Source organism: Rhipicephalus sanguineus, chromosome 3, assembly GCF_013339695.2.
Source record: "Rhipicephalus sanguineus isolate Rsan-2018 chromosome 3, BIME_Rsan_1.4, whole genome shotgun sequence".
NCBI classification, from domain to species: domain Eukaryota; kingdom Metazoa; phylum Arthropoda; class Arachnida; order Ixodida; family Ixodidae; genus Rhipicephalus; species Rhipicephalus sanguineus.
The window spans coordinates 160,369,894-160,391,406 of record NC_051178.1 but is presented as its reverse complement, the minus strand read 5'-3'; the positions used below and the strand labels follow the sequence as shown (position 1 = coordinate 160,391,406).

The window sequence follows — 21,513 nt, the reverse complement described above, 5'->3', positions numbered from 1 at the left end:
GCGTACCGCAGAGCAGAACTGTCGTTCCCTCTTCGCCCCGTCACGGGCCACACAATCCACATCATCACACTCACAAACCTTGCATACGTGTTGCTCTTGCATCCGTAGACAGCGCAGCGTTTCTTCGCGTAGCGTGGCGGACTCATCGTCCCGAAGGGCGACAGCACGCCGGCCGTGCGCTGGCAAAACACAGTCACTGAAACGGTTCCCGATGGCTACGATGGGCTATATTACCTTCTGCCAAGTACCACGACTACAAAACAACGGTTATGCGAGGAAATATCTACGGACGACAGGCACAAACCTACTGCGCAAAAACGAGCGACGCCATTTGCATCTCAAAATGCGCAAAACCGTTGGCCCATGTTACCAGACTGCCTGCATGTGCCCGCTGTTTCTGAAAATAAACGAAAAAAATTGGCCACTCAACCACATACCCAAGACTAAAGTTTGATTAAAGTAATCTACTAATTTAATTCGTGACAAATAAATTTAAAACTAATGAAAATAAACGCTTAATTAATTTTTTGTTTTCATTATTTGTCCCCCCCTCACCTAGTAGCGCTTTAATCGTCACGCGGGTGTTGATGTTTGTCGCAATAGGTTTCCGACCACTTTTCGTTCCGACTTTCGCGACCTGTTTAGATTGACCTTGCCGACGACCGTATATTTTCTGGCCGCTTAGGCGCGCGCAGTGTCAACACCTGAATATTCTTACACCGTGGTTGCGCGGGAGCAGCGAGTCTCCCTCTACGTAGGCGGAGTGGAACTATCTGCTCACTAGCCAAGACAAAGGAGACCAGCTTAGGGCCATCCAGAGGGCCCGCGACATGGCCGTGGAGTTTAACCTCCTCGTCCCGTCGTGGGAGTGGCCCACCGGTGTCACCCCCTAAAGGGGGTCGAGCGCCGCCTCCGGATAAATAATAAAGTTCTTTGCCTGGCTGCTGTCTTCGATTGATTCGATTATTTCTCTTATGTTCTACAGCAAACGTATCATCGTTAGTTAATATTTTTGTGGTCGTTCATGACACTTCGCATATGATATCCGCGCGTAAATTTCAGTCAGCACACCTATAACTTACGACTTAAAGAAAGAATTTCTGTACCTCAAGGTACACTTCTGAGGACGTTATCTCATCTTTATTATGAAATCCAAAGTTTGACGGCAACCCGCCTGGCCGGGGAAGGCTCCTGTGAACAAGGCTCCCGTATGTAAACTTTGTTCCTTTTTAGGTTGGTGTACCTTTTCGCGTTTACACTATCATCTTTATTATGAGCGAAATAATTGTTCTTCATATCTAAATACACTTCGCGCATTCAAAATAATATAAATCACTCGTTCTGTGCACAATTGCCGAATTAAATTTCATGCTGCACATCTATTCGCGCTGTCTTTGCTGCTCGGTAAAGTGAATTGACCAACTATAGAGTTCGCGAGAAGAAACCCGCAGCCTACATGACCGCGGTCATGTGGGCTCCCTAAATCACAGTGCCCTTTATGTATTCACCAAAGACGGCTCGAAGGCGAAAACTATATTCTTTTTCTTCTCAGTCGATGAAGTGAACTTCCCCTGCCCTCTTTCTTAAGCTTTCTTCGCCTAACGTGGTTTTACACTGCCTCCGGGGTCGGAGGCATTGCACGCTTTTTGCATCTCACCTGGTTTTGCACTGCCTCTGTGATCGACCCACCTTTGACCAAGCGACGATGTGATGCAATGACGTCATCATGTGACGTCATAGTATCATCACGGTGACGCCATGATGACGTTATATATTTTGAATTTTTGTGACAGCACGATGACGTCATATGGGGACGTCATCACGTGATCATGATTTTTTTTTCCATCAGCTAAAGTGAATGCTTGGACGTGTTGCTACGTCATAGCGGAAAGAAAACAGCGCAATAGACGGAGCACCAGGAAAAACAACAGCGCTGATTTACAAGAAAGGTTTATTCGTCAACACCACGCAGTATTTCCTAGCGCATTCCGAAACGAATAGGAAAGACGTCTTTTCGTCTTTTGCGTCACTCGCGTTGACGCCTACGCAGACGCGGATGGTTAACTTTCGCTTTTCTTAAGGAATCTAAAGCTGTCGCCTCAATATGTAGAAGAATGGCACAAGTAATGTCTCGCGGTTTAGAATATTTCCGTTCATTCTTTAGCCGATGATTACCGTCATACTCGCTTTTAGCAGGTCAACAAGGGCAAACTGCTGAATCGCTAATGAAGGGTACGCATTATAAATATGGACCCGAAAGAGCTTGAACCAGGCAAACAGCGACGTCAGCGAGCACGTCGAATACAATATACTCACGTTCGCAAAGCCTGAAGTAATCCGCTTATTAGCGCGTACAACAACATGCCAGAAGACACGAGTGCCTCCTCAAGTGCTTGCTTATTGGGTTTCTCTTATTGCATTTCCTTTCCAGCATCATGCGCTGATTAGCTGCTTTCCGCGTGGTTTGTTTACACACCGCTTAACGCACACACTTTGATGCTTGTGCGTTTGGCCTTAAAGCACTGCGCGCTCAAAGCCAAGCATCTGCGCATTTCCATAGCACCCCGCCCCCCTTCCTTTCTTTTGCCGTCCTCCGTTTGAATAGAAAAACAATCGAAATAAAAGGGGACAAGCAGGAAACATATGTCACGCAGAAGGGGAAGAAATGTAGGAAAGATCCTGATACGCAGAAATACACGAACAGCTACGATATTTGTAATTTTTACCTTTTCGTTTCCTTGCCTTTCGTGAGTTGTTATTCTGTGGCTTCTCCGTCAATAATGATTTCACTTGCTTCACCAGTGCACTAGTTAAACGCTGGCGGCACTATAAGATGTCGAACTATCGTAGCTTCGGTCTTTCTTTGACTCATTCACAACGATGTAAGGAGGCTACGGAAAGGAGCGACAGTTGCAGTAGAACAAAAAATAGTTTTGGTCGTCTTGTCAGGAAGGTAAGAGGGAGTTGAAAGGAAGATGGAAGTCTCATAACAACAATGCAATGCTCGCAGCGCTATGGCTTCAACTGCAAAGTTGACTAAGGTAAAGAAGCACTGTCAGCGATTAGTGATGCTCTATCGGCAAGTGTATTTGTTCGCCCCGAAAGAACAAAGAAAATCATCTTTTCCCTTAGGCACCGCCATCAAAAGGAACGCATGCGCAAGCATCGATCAGGGCATACTTAAATTTGTTGATGTGGGATTTGAAGATAGACTAATTAGGCAAGCCGCAAACAACTGTCGAATGGAAGAGACTGCTTCGGCGCTCTTCCAACTCTTTCGCTAGCGAAAGTTACAACGGAAGAAGCAATAGTTCCGGAACTAAGCCCTAATTAAGGAGCTAAATGATCCTTCCACATCTTCTCATCACGTCCGCACTAGCTTAATGAACTATCCTAAACGCAAACATACTATTTGGACTGCTAATACGCATTCAACTTGGGCATGCGAGCGATCACTGTGTTCTTTATGTGACCAGCATAAGCGATTCTAAGTTGTTTACAGATTTCACACCACGGTAATAATCACCAACCACTTCAAACAGTCTCACATTCTAAACGAAGGCGCATACGCCATAACAAGGAAGGCTTCTTTTTTTCAGTTTTTTTTTCTAACGTGTAGCAGCACATTCACTTTAACGAAGAGCTATGCAAATTCTCCAGCTATCCGGTCTATAAAATAGTCGGAAAGGCTTTTGAATAGACTTTAATGCCAGATGCTATCTTTTCAAGCAAAGAAATAATGCTTCGACATTGGTGGCAGAAATATAACTTGTGTTCTTGTATATTTTGTTTAGAAATGTGAAATGACGCATGTCCTTCTTCTGCCAAATTGCTGGATTGAGGCATCGCTATATTCAGTCATATTGCCGTCGATCAGCAGGAAGCTGGCTTGTTACGTCAAGGGCTCACATCGGAGCACCCTTAACGTCATTGCGATGGCAGCAACGCAACTTTCGAGAGACTACGCGCATCCATACGGTGCTGTGGGCCATATAACGCTCAATATTCGAAGTGCAGAATGCGAGCGCCGACCTTTGCACGAGATAGTGAACTTTCCGTTGCTCTTCACAGCTTTTGTCCCATGAACGGTCGATTTTCTACGTTCAGCCGTATCTGGGACCTGGTCTCGAGTGTACACCCCCGCACACCCCCGCACACGCTTGACACGAATAAAATCTGAGAATACATTTTTCTTGACGAAAAGCTACTAGAGCAATGTTTTGCTGCAGCCAAATAATTAAAACTGTAGATTTAAGCACAATGCAAGCGATAACAACCATCAATCGCTCTGAAGTGAGCACACACAGCAAGAGTCATTTCGGCCCGTTATATCTCGTGAACAAAGCAAATGAGGGCATATGATATTAAAACTGCGTTTTCACTGACATAAGCGCTCTTCCATAAAAAATTCTCGTCAAAATTTAATCCGGAGTTTTTTTATTTTATTTTTTGAGAATCAGCTTTTATGAAATAACTCGCTTCTTTAACTATATTTTTCCTTTTTTATGCTGCCCATAGGAAAATAATCTTCCGTATAAATGTTTCCAGGGCTCGTTTCTATAGTTGACATTGTTTTGAAGTTTTAGTGTGAAAGAGAAAAGGCGCCAAGGCGCCTCAAACATAGCACATTTTTTTGATTTCGGTCGTGTTTGCCATTTTTTCACATTTTCTTCCTTTTGAGGACGGCATAAAAAAAGCATGGATGTAGTTCACAGTAAAGCGTATTAAAACCAGCAAAAAAAATTTGGACACATCACTTATAGTTCGCGTTAAATTCGGCCGTGAAATCCGAAAACATTGCAGTGAGCAAAAAGAGGACGCCTGCACTGCCACCTTCAAATATTTTTTTTTTGGCGCGCTGGCGGCGTTTCTTGGAAATAAAATTTTCGGTCCCTTGCACTTTGAATGTGCCCATATAACATATAAAAAACCCAGGCAAAACAAAAATGTCGACCGGACAGGCATGTTCGATCTCTCGGGAATCACCCAGTTTCCCCTTGCGCAATCAAACGCCATAACTATATAACAAATGGCCACACACGCCCAGGTAGTCTTCGGATAAGATAAGTGCCATCCACTGAAGTTGGTCTACATAGTACATTCCAGGGCCACCAACCTCGACGGCCTATACCTCACCAACGCAAAAGGTGACTTCAGGTTCCGACATGTCGCCGGCTCTATCGACAGACAAGTCTGTCGGCGACATGACGCGGCTAGCAAACAAGCCTCTAGACGTTGTCTTGGACCGGGCTACCACCTTCATTCGGTGCCACAACCACAACAATCACCTCACGCTCACCGCTCTCAACGTAGAGTCTGTGAATGCGCACGCGCACGACCTCGAAAAAGACGCTCTGCTCACAGAAATTGGTGTGTTAGCACTTTCTGAAACCTGGAACGATGAGCCCACTGCAATCACGGGATTTCAATGTGTCGTCCACAGCAAGCGGCTTCATTGCAGGTGCGGCGGCGTGGGCACATATAAGAACACAGCGATGCGCAACTTCAGCGTAGACCGCATCCCACTTCGCCAGCCACCAGGCACCGAACACACACAGACAAGCAGCGGAATCGGCGAGGTCTGCGTTGCGCTCATCAATCATAACAACAAAGACATTTCGCTCGCCGCCACCTACGTGAGAACTGTCAAGAACCCCTTCCACATATGCACACGGGTTCGTGAAACGTGCATGTGTTGTCCATCATAACAGACAAGTATAAGCACTGGATCTCGGCTTGCCGCGTCTGGTGTTGGTAATAACTATGTCGCTGTTGGCATCGTTACGCAACTGTAAACAACTGGTCTCTTCAGCATTAGTGTGCGCGTATGCCATTTGCGCCCATCTTTAGCGTCAATTCGTAACGCCTTGCTCAATATAAAAAAAATTACTCCACCGTCACTTTCCCGGCGCATGCTTCGCATTACGTCGATTCCGACGGTAAGTGGGATCTGCCGGATTTTTTTTCTATTTTCTTTCTTTCTTGGTTTCTTTCTCTTTCTCTCTGTTTTTCTCTATCGCTCTACTGTCTCTGTTGATTTCTATTTCTTTCTTTCTCTGTCTATTTCTTTCTATCTCTTTCTCGCTCTATCTTTTCTCCCTTCCTTTCTTTTCGTTCTCCCTCTATTTCTCGCTTCCACTTTCTCTCTCTCTCTCTCTCTATTTGTGTTTCTCTCTTTCTCTCTCTTTCTATCGTGCTGTCTGTATTTTCTTTCTCTTTTTTTTGTTTCTTTCTATCTCATCTCTGTATTTCTTTCTCTGACTATATTTTTTCGCTTCATTCCCTTTCTTTCTCTCAATTTCTCTATTTCTCTTTCTTTCCATCTTTATTGCTCCTCTCCTTCTTTCTCTCTCTCTGTACTCGTTCTCTCGTTCATCGGAGTTATTGCATTCCACGCCGGTCAAATCGGCACACGTATTCTGGAAGCCAAGGAGAAGATGAAGTAGAGGACGAAGAGTGCGTATGCCGGTTGACAAAAATGACAGTTTTCTGGGGACACCACATGGTATAACGAAAAACTTCACGGCTCCGCTGTAAAAGAAGTTACACCAATCTACTCCAGATATGCCCAACAAAGAATGCACAAACTCCCAAGCGTGCGCCATAGAAAAGAAAGAGACCTGCAATGCGCTCTGACGATTAAAATTTCGACAAATAATTATCACTGAGAAAGAATAAGCACGCCCTTGCCATCTCTGCTAGACACCAAACCCCCTCGTTGATAGGAGCCAGTTTTTCCCTAATGGAACGAAACGCAAAACACACTTTACAACCATCCGCATGGATGATAGCACCCTTGAGTACCTGCATAGGCCAGCACAAATCATTCAAACGCACTGCATGTTAACCTTAGTCATATCTACTCCTGGCTCGATTCGTTAAATACAATTCCGCGGTCGATAAGTTATGTCGCCTTCCTTGTTGCTTGTCCGGCACATCACAGCCGTCGATCCAGAACAAAGATGCATTTTGTTGACATTGCTATTCCCCGTCATTGTGCGGGCAATTACGTTAAACTATACGCGAGCTTTCAGTACACCAAGGGGAATTGTTACGCCGCAGCGGAACGCCGACATATGAATAGGAGGCGATGCTTTCACTGGACTAAGCAGGTTCTATGAGCACAACAGTTGACACTTATACGATGCGTCATGATATATGTTTCCCATCATAGAAGTGTTTTATTCGCGGAGCAGTTCGCTAGCTTCGCAGAAGGGGGGATAACGCGGATCCTTGACGTTATTCAGTTCTTTTGCGAGCTAGTGTCTCGCGTAGATTGGACTAAACTATTAAGAGAGACAAACACTGACCCTAATTCGCTGTATAACGCCTTCTTAAGCAAGATAATAGAACTTTATGATCGAGCGTTCCCGGTGATAGCAGACGGATGTGCAAAAAGGCTAAGAAGCCTTGAATGACCCGCTCTCTCTTAAGGCGCGTCTCTAAGCGTAATAAACTCTTCAATAAGTTTTTAACTACCAGAGATGTAGAAGACTGGAAAGAATACAAAAAATTCAGAAACTGTTTAACTGTAGATATTAAAAAGGCCCGAAACCAGTTTTACTCAAACAAATTTGCCCAAATTTACTTTGACCCCCGGAAAACTTGGTGCACTGTCAAAGATCTTCTCCAAAGAAAAAGTTGTAACACACTCACTCAAATCAGTCTAGGTGAGAAGGCTGTCACAGGTGAAGACCTTGCTAATGAATTGAATCGATATTTTGTGACTGCTGGCCAGTTCGACTGCCCTAGGGATTCCAGTAATGCCAGCCGTTTCATCGATTTAGTATGACGAATACTCTGTTCCTTCATCCAACGTCTCCCTCAGAGATCTTTAGCATTATACATGAGCTTAAAAATAATTGCTCGGCAGGTTTTGATAACATTAAGTCCTTACTAATTGAAGAAGTCGCCGATCTGATATCGGAAGTATTCTGTGAAACAACCAATTCTATACTGTCTACGGGAATATTTCCTGACAAAATGAAAATAGCTAGAATTAGTGTTTTACATGGTGGGGGGGGGGCTCTATTAATAATATCAGCTATTATAGGTCTATATCAATTCTTCCATGTTTTTCGAAAATTGTGGAAAAAGTGATTAACTCTAGATTAGTGAATTACTTGCATAAGCATAACTTGTTATCAGAACATCAATACGGGTTTCAGAAAAAAAAGTTCTACAGAAAACGCATTACTTAATATTAGGGGAAAATTATTAGCAAATATAGAAAACGAGTTATACACTGTTGGTATTTTTTTAGACTTTAAGAAGGCATTTGACTCAATTAAACACGAAATTCTCTTTGCAAAGTTATCAGGACATGGAATCAGGGGTTTAACGTTGAATCTTATACGGAGCTCTTTATCTAACCGAAGCCAATGTGTTTTAATCAACAATGTCAAGTCGGACCTAGAAACCATTATGGATGGCGTACCACAAGGCTCCATTTTAGGGCCAACCTTGTTTCTTGTATATATTAATGATATTTTATTTATCCCTCACACCCCCGAAACAGTGCTTTATGCAGATGACACGAGTGTTTTCTTTTCGTCTTCTAATTTACCGCGCCTCATGGATTGCGCCAACATGCGGTTACAATACTGAGAAGAATGGTTGAACACTGACCAGTTGAATTTAAATGTCACCAAAACGAAGTTTATTATATTTCATGCTACCAATAAACCACTTCCTTCATCCCCTCCGCCTTTATTCAAGACGCAGGTATTGGAACGTGTCTCTCAATGTAAGTTTCTTGGAGTGCAATTTCAGGAAAATTTGCGATGGACACCACACGTAGAATTTCTAGCGAGCAACATAGCCAAATCAATAGGTATGCTAAACAGATACCGGACTTTGTTACCGAAGTCCTTAAAACGTCAATTATACTTTTCTTTAATTGATTCGCGTCTGTACTACCGTGTTCTGATTTGGGGAGTTACGTCGCAGTCTAATCTTAATAGCCTGTATCTTATGCAAAAAAGAGCTGTTCGGTTCATTCACAACCTGTCATACTATGAACCTGTATCCTTCAGTTTTTCATCAGACCACATTCTTGCCATTCGTGAGATATACAGCCAGCGTCTCGCTGAGCTTATATTTACGGAGTACAAAAATGACACTCAGCGTTTTTTTACAACCTATACAAACAGCATCCGAAACTACAACTTCAGGCATTCTGCTTTTTTTAAACCAAAGACGAAGACTGCCTGTGGTCAGCAACTGTTAAAATGGCAAATCCCTCATCTGTTTAACATCCATCCGCAAGTACTAACCTTAGTAACAGATTCCTCTTCCGTGTCCACTTTCAGAAAGAAATCGGAGATTTACTTTCTTGGACATAATTACTTGCTTTATATTCCACATAACTTGAACCCTTCAATCTACGTGGCTAACTTATATTGTATAATAGTATTATATGCCTGGTTTTTTCATGTATGAATGCCTGCATATATGTTCCCATTAGAACGCCGGTATATATATTTATATTTGTATAACTACTGCTCTCTTTTATTTACATGTGCTTTGTAGTCGTACAAGTGATTATGTTATTCATTTTCCTTGTCTTGTTGCACTATGTTTCTATAAGTTTTTCTTTCCCCTTTAATCAAAATGTTGTACTCATGCACTTCTTTTTTTTTCCAATGCAGTTGCGTTGTGTGACGAATGTACAGGGAGGTGCTTGAGGCCTAGTCAGGTGACCCATAGTCTCCTTTAGTCTCCTGCACCACGACAATCATGTATTGTCAAACAAATAAATGAATGAATGAACACCATTTACTTCGTCCTGTTTTTGAAATGCTGTAGTTATTGTTACAAAGTGGAATGAATAATAACATGATATCTACGAAAGAGTGACGACAGAATTTATTGGCGCAACACAGCAAGAGCCGGTCTTGCAGCATATAGCTTGCGTAGTAATCTACAGGTAACCCTCAGAAGAGGCTAATCTGTACACTAGGGGGCAGTGGGCACGCGCGAGAACATCCATCGCGCAGCCAGAGCGGGTCATGACAACCGTACGCAGGTTCAACGTATTCCAGAAGTGGACGCCGTGGCTGCCGTTGACCGCCTTGAGCACTTCTTCCGTCTTCTTGGGATCAAAAAGGTCGCGCCACTGACTAAAGGGAAACCTCAGGAACGTCTGCGAGCTGAGAAAGTTCACGCGCCGAGAGAGCACTTCGTCGTATCCCAGTGCCGACAGCAGCTGCGGCCCGCACGTGTTCCGACGTGAACACAGATCCATAATCGCTCCAAGGACTGGATGATTCTTCGTGAAGAAGAGCACACCGTTAGACATACGTCCTCCGTCAACTTCATAAACGATGCTGTTTCGTATACCGTTCAGCGGCCTCAGAACGATCACGTCAGTGTCCAAATAAATGCCACCGTACTTCCAAATCACGGCGTAGCGAAGAAAGTCACTGAGGCGTACCGCGAAATAGAGGCTTCTATGCGGATTTCCACCTTTGGCATGCAGCCTCGACAACGGAGTCCCCGCGAGCTCGGTGCTCGCGTTTAGCAGTGCCGACCGAAAGTTGGGTATCGTTGAGAGTACTCGATGGTAAGGGCAGGAGAGGGAGCTAATGTTTCCTGTAGAAAGCAGATGCACGGTGTAGTCGTCGTTGTGCCGGCAGGCTGACTCGATGCTGCAGGCTGCTCTGGGTGTTAGTTTGCGCCCACCGAATGTTTCGAGGAACCATATGTTTTGGCTATCGCTGGCGGTGGATTCTGCGGAGTGAAAGAAAAAAAATACGAGATTGCCATCACTTTCATGTCTGAGTTGACTCAGTTTCTACAGGCATGAATACAGTTATTCCAACTCCAGACTGCTGAGTTTCGCAGCTTATCTCTTGAGATTATTTCTCCCCACGTTGAAACATCAGAGGCGTGGCCGCGGCCATTAGGAATATTTGCAACTGCGCCCACGTTACCCTGATCACATACCCGACACTCCACTTTCTTCCGAGTGCCTGTACAATCTCTGCATAAATGCTTATTTTTCGAGCAGTAAATTGACTTCCACATCCAACGAACTAACGACACTCGTGGAATGGTGTAACAGCTTGTAGAAGACCTTAGGACCGAGGTTCGTCGAACGAAGGAAAGAACGTCCTTCCGCAACGCCAGGAGTTGTGTAATTTGAATGCTCTTTCACAGATATAGTACAGCAGCGAAAAGGGCGTTCTGTACTAGAAGGCGCTTCACTTGCCAAGGTATTTGATACGCTGGACACGCGACAAAGTGATTCAGATATAGTCCGCCTCTTTAAACGACAGCATCGACTAACGTGAAATGTCAAGCGGTCCTATCGCGTGGCCGATATTGTCATGCTAATCGTAATCACGAGGAGGAGAAGAAGGAGGAACACGAATCACTGCGAGAAGAATGTGGCGGACTTCAACACGATCGCGACTAAAGAGTTTCTGCGCCTGCGCATCTTCTTACTCCTCTGAAGGCGTTCGAGCGTTTCCGGCAGGCTCATTCGAGACATCGCGTATAGCTGACGGTCAACCACAGCGGCTCCCTGATAAGCCGCGGAAGTGTAATCGCAATCAACATCGTCCGACTGCTCTTTTAAGCGCGCCGTAAGCGGCAGCGGCCGTTCCACGCACGGCCGAGCTTGAGCGGTAGCGTTCCAGCGCGGACGTGTTCCGCGTTACATTATTATAGGGGAGCTGTAAATGGCGCAGCTGGTTAATTTTACGGCGTCCGTCCGCGCCCGCGCACGAACAGAAAAAAAAAAGGAAACGTGTCACATTTTCCGAGCAAGCGTTGACGTCACATAAATACGTCATCATAAAGCCACTGCATGACATCACGTGATGACGTCATGCACCGATGTCATGGATCGGCCAAAAGTGGGCCGATCCCGGAGGTAGTGACACCAAGTTAGGGGCAGAAAGTGTCAGCTGAGCGGTACGCCTTTCGTACGCGTTTCGCCACGCCGGTCGATCTGGGCGCTGCGCTATGGCTGTCGTTCGTGGTAAGTATGAGTCGACCGCACGTGTGAGAAGGCCCGAGGGTCTGCGCCCTTATGAAGAACGCTGACGAGGGTAGAGAAGGGAGTGCGCCCATGAGCTCCGCTGGTCACCCACCTTCACAGTGGAGCGATTCTAACAATTTTAACATCGAAGCTTGTTAAGCCGTCGGTAACTTTTGCTCCGTCGTAATCATGAACGAGCGCGCGCTTTCTTCATTCTCTTTACAGCGAAGCTGGCTTGGCGATGAGCTTACGGTAGGGAGACGCTACGAACGGCAGACTACAAAGAACACAGGACACAGTTCTAACAGAACGAGCGCAATTACTGAGAGTAAAGCTGTTTAAGCTATTGTGCTCCGTCTTGCAAAACTCCTCAGGAGGGTATGTGCCACAGGAATTGGGCAGGCCCCACTACCGAGTATAGCAGGTGCGAGCGTTACACGAAAATGAACACTTCAAAAAAGAGATAGAGAAAGAAAGAGAGAGAGAAATAAAGAAAGTGACAGAAGGAAAGAGGAAGAGAAAAATAGAGAGAAACAAAGCGAATAAAGACATAAAAAGATAAAAAGACAGAGAACGACGTAGAAAGATAAAAACAAAGAAAGAAATAAAAGGTATAGACGTAAAAAGATAAAAAGACAAAAAAACATAGACAGAGAGGGAAAGAAAGCGAAACAAAGAAACACAGAGAAAGAAAAACACAGAAAGAAATAGATAGAAAGAAAGGGAGAAAGAAATAAATATACCAACAGCGAGACAGAGAAAGAAATAGATAGAATGATAAATAAACAAATACAAAAAAGAGACACAAGAAACAGAGAGAAATAGAAAGAAAGACAAAAATAAAAACAAACAAGGAAGCAGCGTTGCGCCACTAGTGCATGCTGCGCTAATTGTTTATCACTGAAGCTATGGTGCCATGCGCGCGTGCAAGTAATAGATGTGATGCTGAATATCTCATTTCTAGAGCAATCAAATTTTACGATCCCTTAAGGTATAACATCAGACTAGTCTCTCAAAAGTAAGGAACTCTTCCGAGCTGTGTTCAGACTTGCCATTGAAGAGGGCATCTCTGTACCACGCGCTCCCGAAGTAACCCTGCTTTGCTACCTTGTCACCTGAAATAAACATTACATCATGTGAGTACTTGTTCTGTGAAAGCAAGCATATAATTTCATACTCACGAGTAACAAACCGAATGTCTGCTACACGTACGCCAGGACGCACAAGAAAAAGCAGCCGCAGTATTTTGCACGTGAGCTCAGACAAGCCATCGTATCGTGTCATAACAAATCGAGTTACCTTGAACATGAAAAGATTTTTCTCACAACTTCTATGCTAGGTTTGCGGGCTGATTTGCACGTCTTTTTTTGTACAGTAGATTTGCAGTTCCTTACCTATCAAGTAACATGCAAAGTCCGTTAGAAACAGACGGTATCTCGAGCGCGGTTTCACAATGTAAGAAACAATCAGGTATTTGACCTCATTGCCCCGAGCCATGCCCTTGCTTTCACTGCTGCCTTCTGAAGGGAATGTTTGTTGTCTCTAGATATTAACTTACTACATATCTCTCGCAAGAATGACTAGCTTAAGTGATAATGAGAGCTAACAGAGAAGTGTGTTGTCTTTTAGTTCTTATTATTATCGTGTCTAACAGAAAAACGAGCCCTCAAAGGTCATCTTCTTAGCTTAAGTGATGTAAAATAACTACCAAGGCGGAGTTTGCTGACTACCGCTCTCGCTTCTTATCTAGTGAGTTAATAGCTGATCGCAAGTCCATACCTATTCAAGGCACTTGCATGTCCCCCCGAACGTGATCGGTATTAAAACTGTAGCTTTGCGGAGCACCACGTACAATATATTATGAGATTACCAATATAGGTGTGCTATCATATGAGTTACACATCCCCTTGTAAATAGCGGATGCACATTGACAGGTGCTTTATTTTCAGTCAAATCTGTCAAACATCGACACAGTACGAATTCGTTAAACGCTGTGGTTCAACCATTTTTATAGTATTCCAAGGCTAGGCAAATGCAAGCGGATGAATATGTACAGCATTGAAACGCGTGAGTCGAAAACTCTGCGTCGCTAAAGAAGCTGAGTATTTATACAGGGCTAATGGTTTCTTTCTGCGTAATAACCTACTGAGGCGTGCCAGTCATTGCAAGCTGCTCAGGAATAACAGAAAATGCTCAAGATGTTCTACACGTCGCGCTCTAGTTGCGTAATATCGCACGAGGTGTAGCGCTATGTGATAATATTAATAATAGTAATAATAATAATAATAATAATAATAATAATAATAATAATAATAATAATAATAATAATAATAATAATAATTGTTGTTGTTGTTTTTGGTGTTTTACGTCCCGACACTGTGATATGATTATGACTGAAGCCGTCGCGGGGGTTCCGGATATGTTCACCATCTGGTGTTCTTTAACGTACATTGAAATCTATATGTGAATAGATCATATCCTTGTAAAAAAAACCTCACTTAGCCCATCAGGAGTACGGCCCTTACTCGAATTCAATTCGTCGAGAGCTATCTTTACCTCACCATCCGTGACTGTGAGTAACAGCCTAATGCTCTGTTTCATCACTTAATTGTGGCCTAAACGAAAAAAAGTTCACTTTTCAAGACGTCGGACTATAGAACCCAACGAAAATAGCCTACTGTAATACTCGCAAAAGCTTGCTGTAGTGTGTGTTGCAGCAGCATTGTATACGATTTATGCTGTTTACACTGCACTGAGAGTAACTTTTTCCCATGACCACACCTTGTACATCGTGTGTCTTTCAACAGTTACTATTCGTTCTTCCCGCGCTCTCACAGTGGCCCCATAAAATCTTGCAATGTCGTGCAACTTTACCGCTTCCCTAACTGCTCGAATGTTTCCCTTAAAGTTCCCGTGGCAAGGGTCCCCTACTTTAACCGTGACAATTTCTCATTATCTTGTTCAGTATTTTTTTAAGTATGCAACACGTCTCTAGGGCTTTCTGTACTTTTTTTTTGCGTCTACACTTTCCATAATGTAGACGCAGACGTTTCTCGTGCAATACAGCCACCCAACGTTTTCTAGAAACGTTGACAGCCACCATCATAATGCCGACGCTTTCCGGGTGTTGTGTCAGCGTCTCCACAACAGCTTCAATGACCCCACGTTTTGTGCGCGCTGCCTTCATGACCCGAGAGACGCTGCTCGCGTCCCTGGGCAATATAAACCCCACTAATTATTTTTTTTGGCAAGCCAAGTTGGTTTTGACTAAACTTCTTTCATGCGTCTTTGCATTTCTTTCACACCGCTTATGTATCAGATCAATGTACAAATTGTCCCAGACTAAAATTTTACTCGAACATTCCTTGTGTACGCTCTCCAACAAAAACGAAACATCTATACAACGCTTTTAAGAAATAGCCTTCAGTTTGCTGCTAAGGCTGAGGACTTAGGTTATCTGACAAGCGCATACATACTGAAGAGTATGCATTTGCAGGTGTTCGCCGAATGCGGCTAGCAGGCACTCGAGCGACAAGCGTAGCTCTCGGGGTCTGGCAAGCCTTACAGCGAAGATGACCGAATATACAGCGGGCTAATTTATGCTTGAAACAAGATAAGATGTTCCTTGAACACTCACCTTGAGTACTACTTCCGATATATCCCAGAGTAAGTACAATGGTGACCAGGGACACTACCACCATGTCCCTGACCACATGGCGCATCCGAGCGATCGCGCCACCCTTGGAACGAGCAGTCATCGAGTCCATGGCGCACAATTGCTAGACCTCGACGGTTTTACGATTCAGGAAATGACACAGAGCTTTGAGGAGAAAACTAGAGCACCGCAGAGTAGATCCTTGGATCGAGTAGATGAACGCACGTCCCATCGACAACGTCTTCATCTTCTTCAAGGTTCATTGAAGGCAGCAGGTCTTCATTTTCCGTGCCGTAGTTTTGACCCTTTCCCGCTATCTTTATTCTTTTTTAAATTCTAAAAATATGGCAAATGTTTTTTATTTAATTTTGCAGTGGCAGTCATTTTTTTTTCAGACTTATATCCAATTACCGAAAAATAACTCACAGGGTCTCTAATGCATTCTTCTTCTTCACAGTCGATGTATTAATTCCCTCCCCTTCGAAAGCTTTCTAAACATGGTTTTGCACAGCCTTTAGGATCAGAAGCACTGCAAGATTTGAGCACTTCTCCTGGTCTTGCACTACCTCCGTGATCGGTCTACCTTTGACCAAACAAACGACGATGTCGTCTGACCCTTACAAAAATCCTGTTGAGAAATTATTGAAAAACCATTGGTCAACGTTGACATATAGCATTGAAGAGTAATTGTCTGCTTATTGGAAAATCATTGATTTCAGTGTTTACATGTATAGAAAATGGGCTACTGAAATTTTACAATTTTATTCACAGAGAAGTTGTTGAATAGAAGTGGACTTGTTACTTAAAGTATACACTGCAAACGCAAACTAGCCGAATTGGGCGTTTTAAGGGCTACAATCCTCCTTAATACTACCTTCATCTAGACAGTACTACCTTAGGGTGTAATGAGGTGGGTGTAATAAAGTTCTGCGTCCTCAATTTTACTTCGTTAAGAAATTATGTGGAAGAAAGGAGGTAAATTCACTATCTGACGCCATTCGTCGAATGGAGTTAGAGGAACAAAAAACTCCCATCTCATTTCCTCTGGCATGTTTTCTCTTTTTTTTTCCGAAGCTTTCCATAACGCCTTCAGTGCTGGCGGGCATGCATGCAGCTGTGCGGGGGAAAGAAGTAAAAGAAAGAGGCGGCATGTTTCAGCGCACTAAAAATCCCTTGCACAGATAGCCCAGAGAAAGAGATATACGAGACCCTCCGAACGGCTGGAGAGGAAGCGAGGAAGCCCTTTGGCCTTGCCGGCTGCAGCCTACTGCGGCCCGCCCCCGCCAGGTCAAAAGCAAGCCAGACGAGGCGCTACCGAATGGGACAAAGCTTCGCGCAGCATGCGCGCGCGAAGGAAAAAAACAGAAAAAAAGAAAGAAACGTGAGGAGGGAGTCGTTCCCGCGGCGGCGCGATCGTCGTAGCTAGGCTGGCTAGGCCTTGTGAACGCCACTTCTCAAGTGATCAGTGTGTCGGTCGTGTGTGCGCGTTTTGTGCCTGCAGCCTCACTATGTTCTCGCCGCTGGATGTGATATGCGTGGTTTGACGACAGTGCGACGTGCTGCGCTGCGAGTGCGATAATCGCGACGGCCCGTCGACTCAAGCGAGCGTGCCGCTGTGCATTATCAAGCAGATGATGGGCACCCTGCGTGCTCGGCAAATGGCTCGGCACAGTCAGGAACAAAAATGGTAAGTAATACTGATGTTCTCTCTCTTTGCGAGCCCTTATCGTCGCTTATGCACCTGTAGATGACCTTCTGCACATTGCGTCGCTTGAAAAGTGCTATGAAAAGCCAAAAAAAAAAGAAAGAAAAGAAAATCGGCATGTCAAGCTTGCGAAATGCCCGCCAGCGCGCCATGAGCGTGGCATGTAACCCATGATGCTGTACATTACACGCATGTCATTCATTGTTTCCATGTTACCAGCTGTCATTTATGTACGTGATACAGTCACGTCACGCTATACCAGTCTTGGTATGATATCAAGTTAGAGAACCGGACGCGAGTGCACCAGTCTCCATGCCGTAAATGACATACATGTCGTTATTTTCATGTTACTATATGTCATTTATGTTCGTCGCACAATCACGTCACGCTATATCAATTTAGGTGTATGTCAAGCTAGCGAACCGGCCGCGAGCGCACCATGAGCATGGTGTGTGTACATGACATGCATGTCATTATTTTCATGTTGCCAGCTGTCATTTATGTTGGACGTACAGTCACACTGCACAATACCAATTTTGGTTTATATGAAGCAGGCGGAACGGCCACTAGCGCCCCCGAGACCATGTTGTAAAAATAACGCCATACATGACAAGCGTGTCATGATTTGCACGTTAGAAACTGTCGTTTATGTGCGTCATACACTCTTGTGACGCCATACCTATTTTGGTAAATATCAAGTTAACGAAACAGTCGCAAGAGAACTAAGAGAGTGACGTGTAAATCATGTTGTTAATGAAATGCATATCATGATTTTCAAGTTAAGACCCATCATTCATGTTCTTCATGCAGTCGTGTCATGCCACACGAATTTTGGCATACATCCCATTAACGAAACACTCACACGAGCTATGAGTCGTAGGCGGCTAGATAGATAGGTAGATAGATCCGTTCAAAGTCGTAGAAGTGTTTAACAAATGTTTCGCATTTAAGTCGTTAAACTCAGATAGCAATTATGTGTGATGCATGTTTTGGAACTTCTGTGAATATCACTCACGCTTCATACGACCAGTCAATCGACCCAGGAGTGCACCCTGATAAAGTTGTTTGCACGATATAATTTTCTTGCCTGCGATAAAGCATGAATGAGGCATGATGCTTTCAGGGAATATACATTAGAGCAAAAGGCCACGGTTATCACATTGTCACATGATGGAATGTGCATAAAGGACAACATTGTTTTCGATTTATTCTTTTCTCCAACTTCATTTGTTTGTTTTAATCCTTCGTCATCGTGTCAATTTGCGCACATTGACATGTGACAAGACCGTGCGCTCTCATTTTGCAGCATCTACCTTGGATGCAGTCAACTACCCTGGACATCTTTCTCCCGCCAGGCAACTGTGAGAACCCAGCGAAGCACAGATTGTCAGGAAGTGAAAAGACTTTTCGGCAACAATTTTGCATTGCGCACTCTGCCCGTCTCCTGAAATGGCATAGGTACATAAGCACTGTACCTTCATACATATGCATCAAGGAACAGTGAAATAGCATATCAAGGTACATTAACATCATTAGCTTGGATTAATTTAGCTAGAACGAATAAATCATGTTAAAGCTATACAATGACGGCCATATCATGTGACAGACATCTGCTAAGTGCAGTGTGTATTGTGAAGCACATGCGTTTTATGGTATTGAATGAATGGATAAATGTTTATTCCAGCAAAATACAGGAAATGGGCCTCAAGTGAAAAGCGACAATGGTAGCTTGAGAAGTGCACAAGGCCCAGTAGAGCAAAAATAGAGACAGAGCAGCAGAAACGTGTGCACGTTCAAAGGCAAAACATGTACGCATACAAAAAGAAGCAGGAAAGACAAAGCAGAAGGAACGTGCACATTCAAAGGCAAAACACCTATGCCATCTGCAAAGTGACAAAATCAAATAGGGTGAACATTTACGCTAGTGAAAACAATGAAAATCAGAAAACAGTGAAAACAGAAAAGAAGGAACGGCCATTCAACGGCATAAAAGGAATGCAACTTCATTGGTCACGTATCAACAGTGGAATTTGCCAAGGCTACATGTGCATATTCTTGGCCATTAGGAGATGTGCAAGGCTAATTTAATCGCATTGATATAAGTCAGCTGTTGAGTCTGTTGAACCAGATTGTTGAATCATCTTGTTTATTCCCTCTCGTTAATTTGCTGTTTTGCATTATGATGCCATAGTTTTCAAGGTCAATACATAGTATCATGACTGTTGACACAATTTGACAAGGTGAAAGCGCTGTTATTGTGCCCAGGCCTTAGTTTATCCTCACTAGAAGTGCGCTGTTTATTTTTGCCATGGTTCAGTGCCAAGTTGCCCAATCTTCTCTCCTAAACAGAGTAGGTGCGGTTAATCAAGACCTTGCTAACATTCACAACCCTTTTAAAGTGTACTTATAATGATAACTTTACTGACATCAAAAACTACCCACATAATGGTAAACATGGCAAGAGTACACTTCTGGTGTTCTTTCGCATTTTTTTACATCCGTTTGTTTTTTGCCCTGTGCACACGAAGTGAGACACTCACAAGGAAATACATAGCAGCATCTCAATTTTGTATTTATTTCGTGTTTTGACAAAATGTCTTCAATAAGGATAGTCAGGCGCGAATCTTCGGTAAGACATTCATTTTTATGTATACAGAAATCTTAGTGGACTTCTTTTTTGTGTAATTTTCAGGAATACACTTCTGGCAAAGCAGCAAGTGTTGCTTGCCCACCAGTCTGTGTTCAAGTCAAGTGTATTGTGGGCATGAGTGTCGGCAGGATTTTGTTTTGGGGGTGCAAGGCGGTGTAACGTGTCGGCCTGTTGAGCAGGAGAGCATTGGTGTAGCTTGGGTGGGGTCAAGTGCTGGTGTGTCTTGATGGCGGCAGGTGCCCTTTGTGCAAACCCCTGCCGACACCCATTATTGTGGGAACACCCTGATGTGCCTCACTTTACACTATGTCGAACAGCTCGTACATCTTACCACATTTAGGCCAACACTGGTATTGATGCAGTGTGTTATGCGCAATACTGCGTGTAACCTTTCTGATATCGTGTGCATTTGAAAATTTCGCATTGTTTAAAAAGATGCTGAGTGGACCCAGTGTTATTCAGCAAACATAAGTCTTAACAGGGGCAGTTGGGCGAGTTGGTGTATATTCATGGTTAAAGTGGGTGCAAAAAAATCACAGCACAGAGAAATGAAGGGGACAGGATGACGCGCTACTAGCAACTGAAGTTTAATCGAAACCACAGAAACATGTAAACACACAGTACGGAAAAATTACAAGACTAAACAATCACACATCCACAGAGGAATGAAGGGGGCAGACAGGACAGTTCGCTACTAGTAACTGAAGTGTAATCAAAACAGAAAGATATAAACACACATGACTAAAAAAGCCGCACATGTTCAACTTCAGTTGTTAGTAGTGTGTCGTTCCGTCCCCTTTGTTGCTATGTGTTCTCATTTCGTTTTCACGTTTTCCTTACCTCTGAAATGAACTCCTGACTGTTTCACAGTCTCTATATATGTGTGGTCAATTTTGATTCATCCTCATGGCATATCAAATCCTAGGATCTAATGTGCAAAGCGACCAGTCACTATTTACAGGAATTTTTTTATTTAGTGCCTGTGATTGCCTAATTGCAAGTTGACGTTGCAGCCATGGTGCTTGGATTATTTTCAATGTGGTAATTATGCATAAGCCATCAAGTGAGGAATTAAGGATGAATTTTTGAGTTACAGATGGCACTAGCTGGCATAAAAACATTGAAGCATGGCTGTACTTGTTATGCATATTAGAAGTATTGGTACATTGCAGTCATTTGATTATGCCGACAAGTTCCCAAGCACACTTCCAGAAATTTACGATGGCTTCCAGGTATCTGTGAGTAAATATGTACAGCAACATATGAAGGCAACCTTGTAATTTTGTGGGCATTGCTGAATGCTTTTATGCACCTTGGTAAGTGGACCTACAGTCAACACCACAGGTCTATTTTGGGCTTTTTTGTAGGAAACTCAACTCCAAAATCATGTACGACATGTTTTGATGCCATAGGGCAAACTAGCGGAATAAAAAACTGTACAACTGCCTGTCTACGCGGTTTCATATTTCCTAAAAGTGATGCTAGCCTTATTGTACTAATTAGTTGCCTTCGTGTGT

At 43.7% G+C, this 21,513-nt stretch overlaps 1 protein-coding gene across 1 annotated transcript; it reads right to left on the bottom strand.

Annotated features, from left to right (window-relative positions):
* Window positions 1–9,922: 9,922 nt before the first annotated feature.
* Window positions 9,923–15,753, bottom strand: LOC119386032 (alpha-1,4-N-acetylglucosaminyltransferase). Its single transcript, XM_037653383.1, has 3 exons — window positions 15,624–15,753; window positions 13,039–13,101; window positions 9,923–10,731 (listed from the first exon to the last, which is right to left on the bottom strand). The coding sequence occupies exons 1-3, from the start codon at window positions 15,751–15,753 to the stop codon at window positions 9,923–9,925; spliced, it is 1,002 nt and encodes a 333-aa protein (XP_037509311.1).
* Window positions 15,754–21,513: the final 5,760 nt, after the last annotated feature.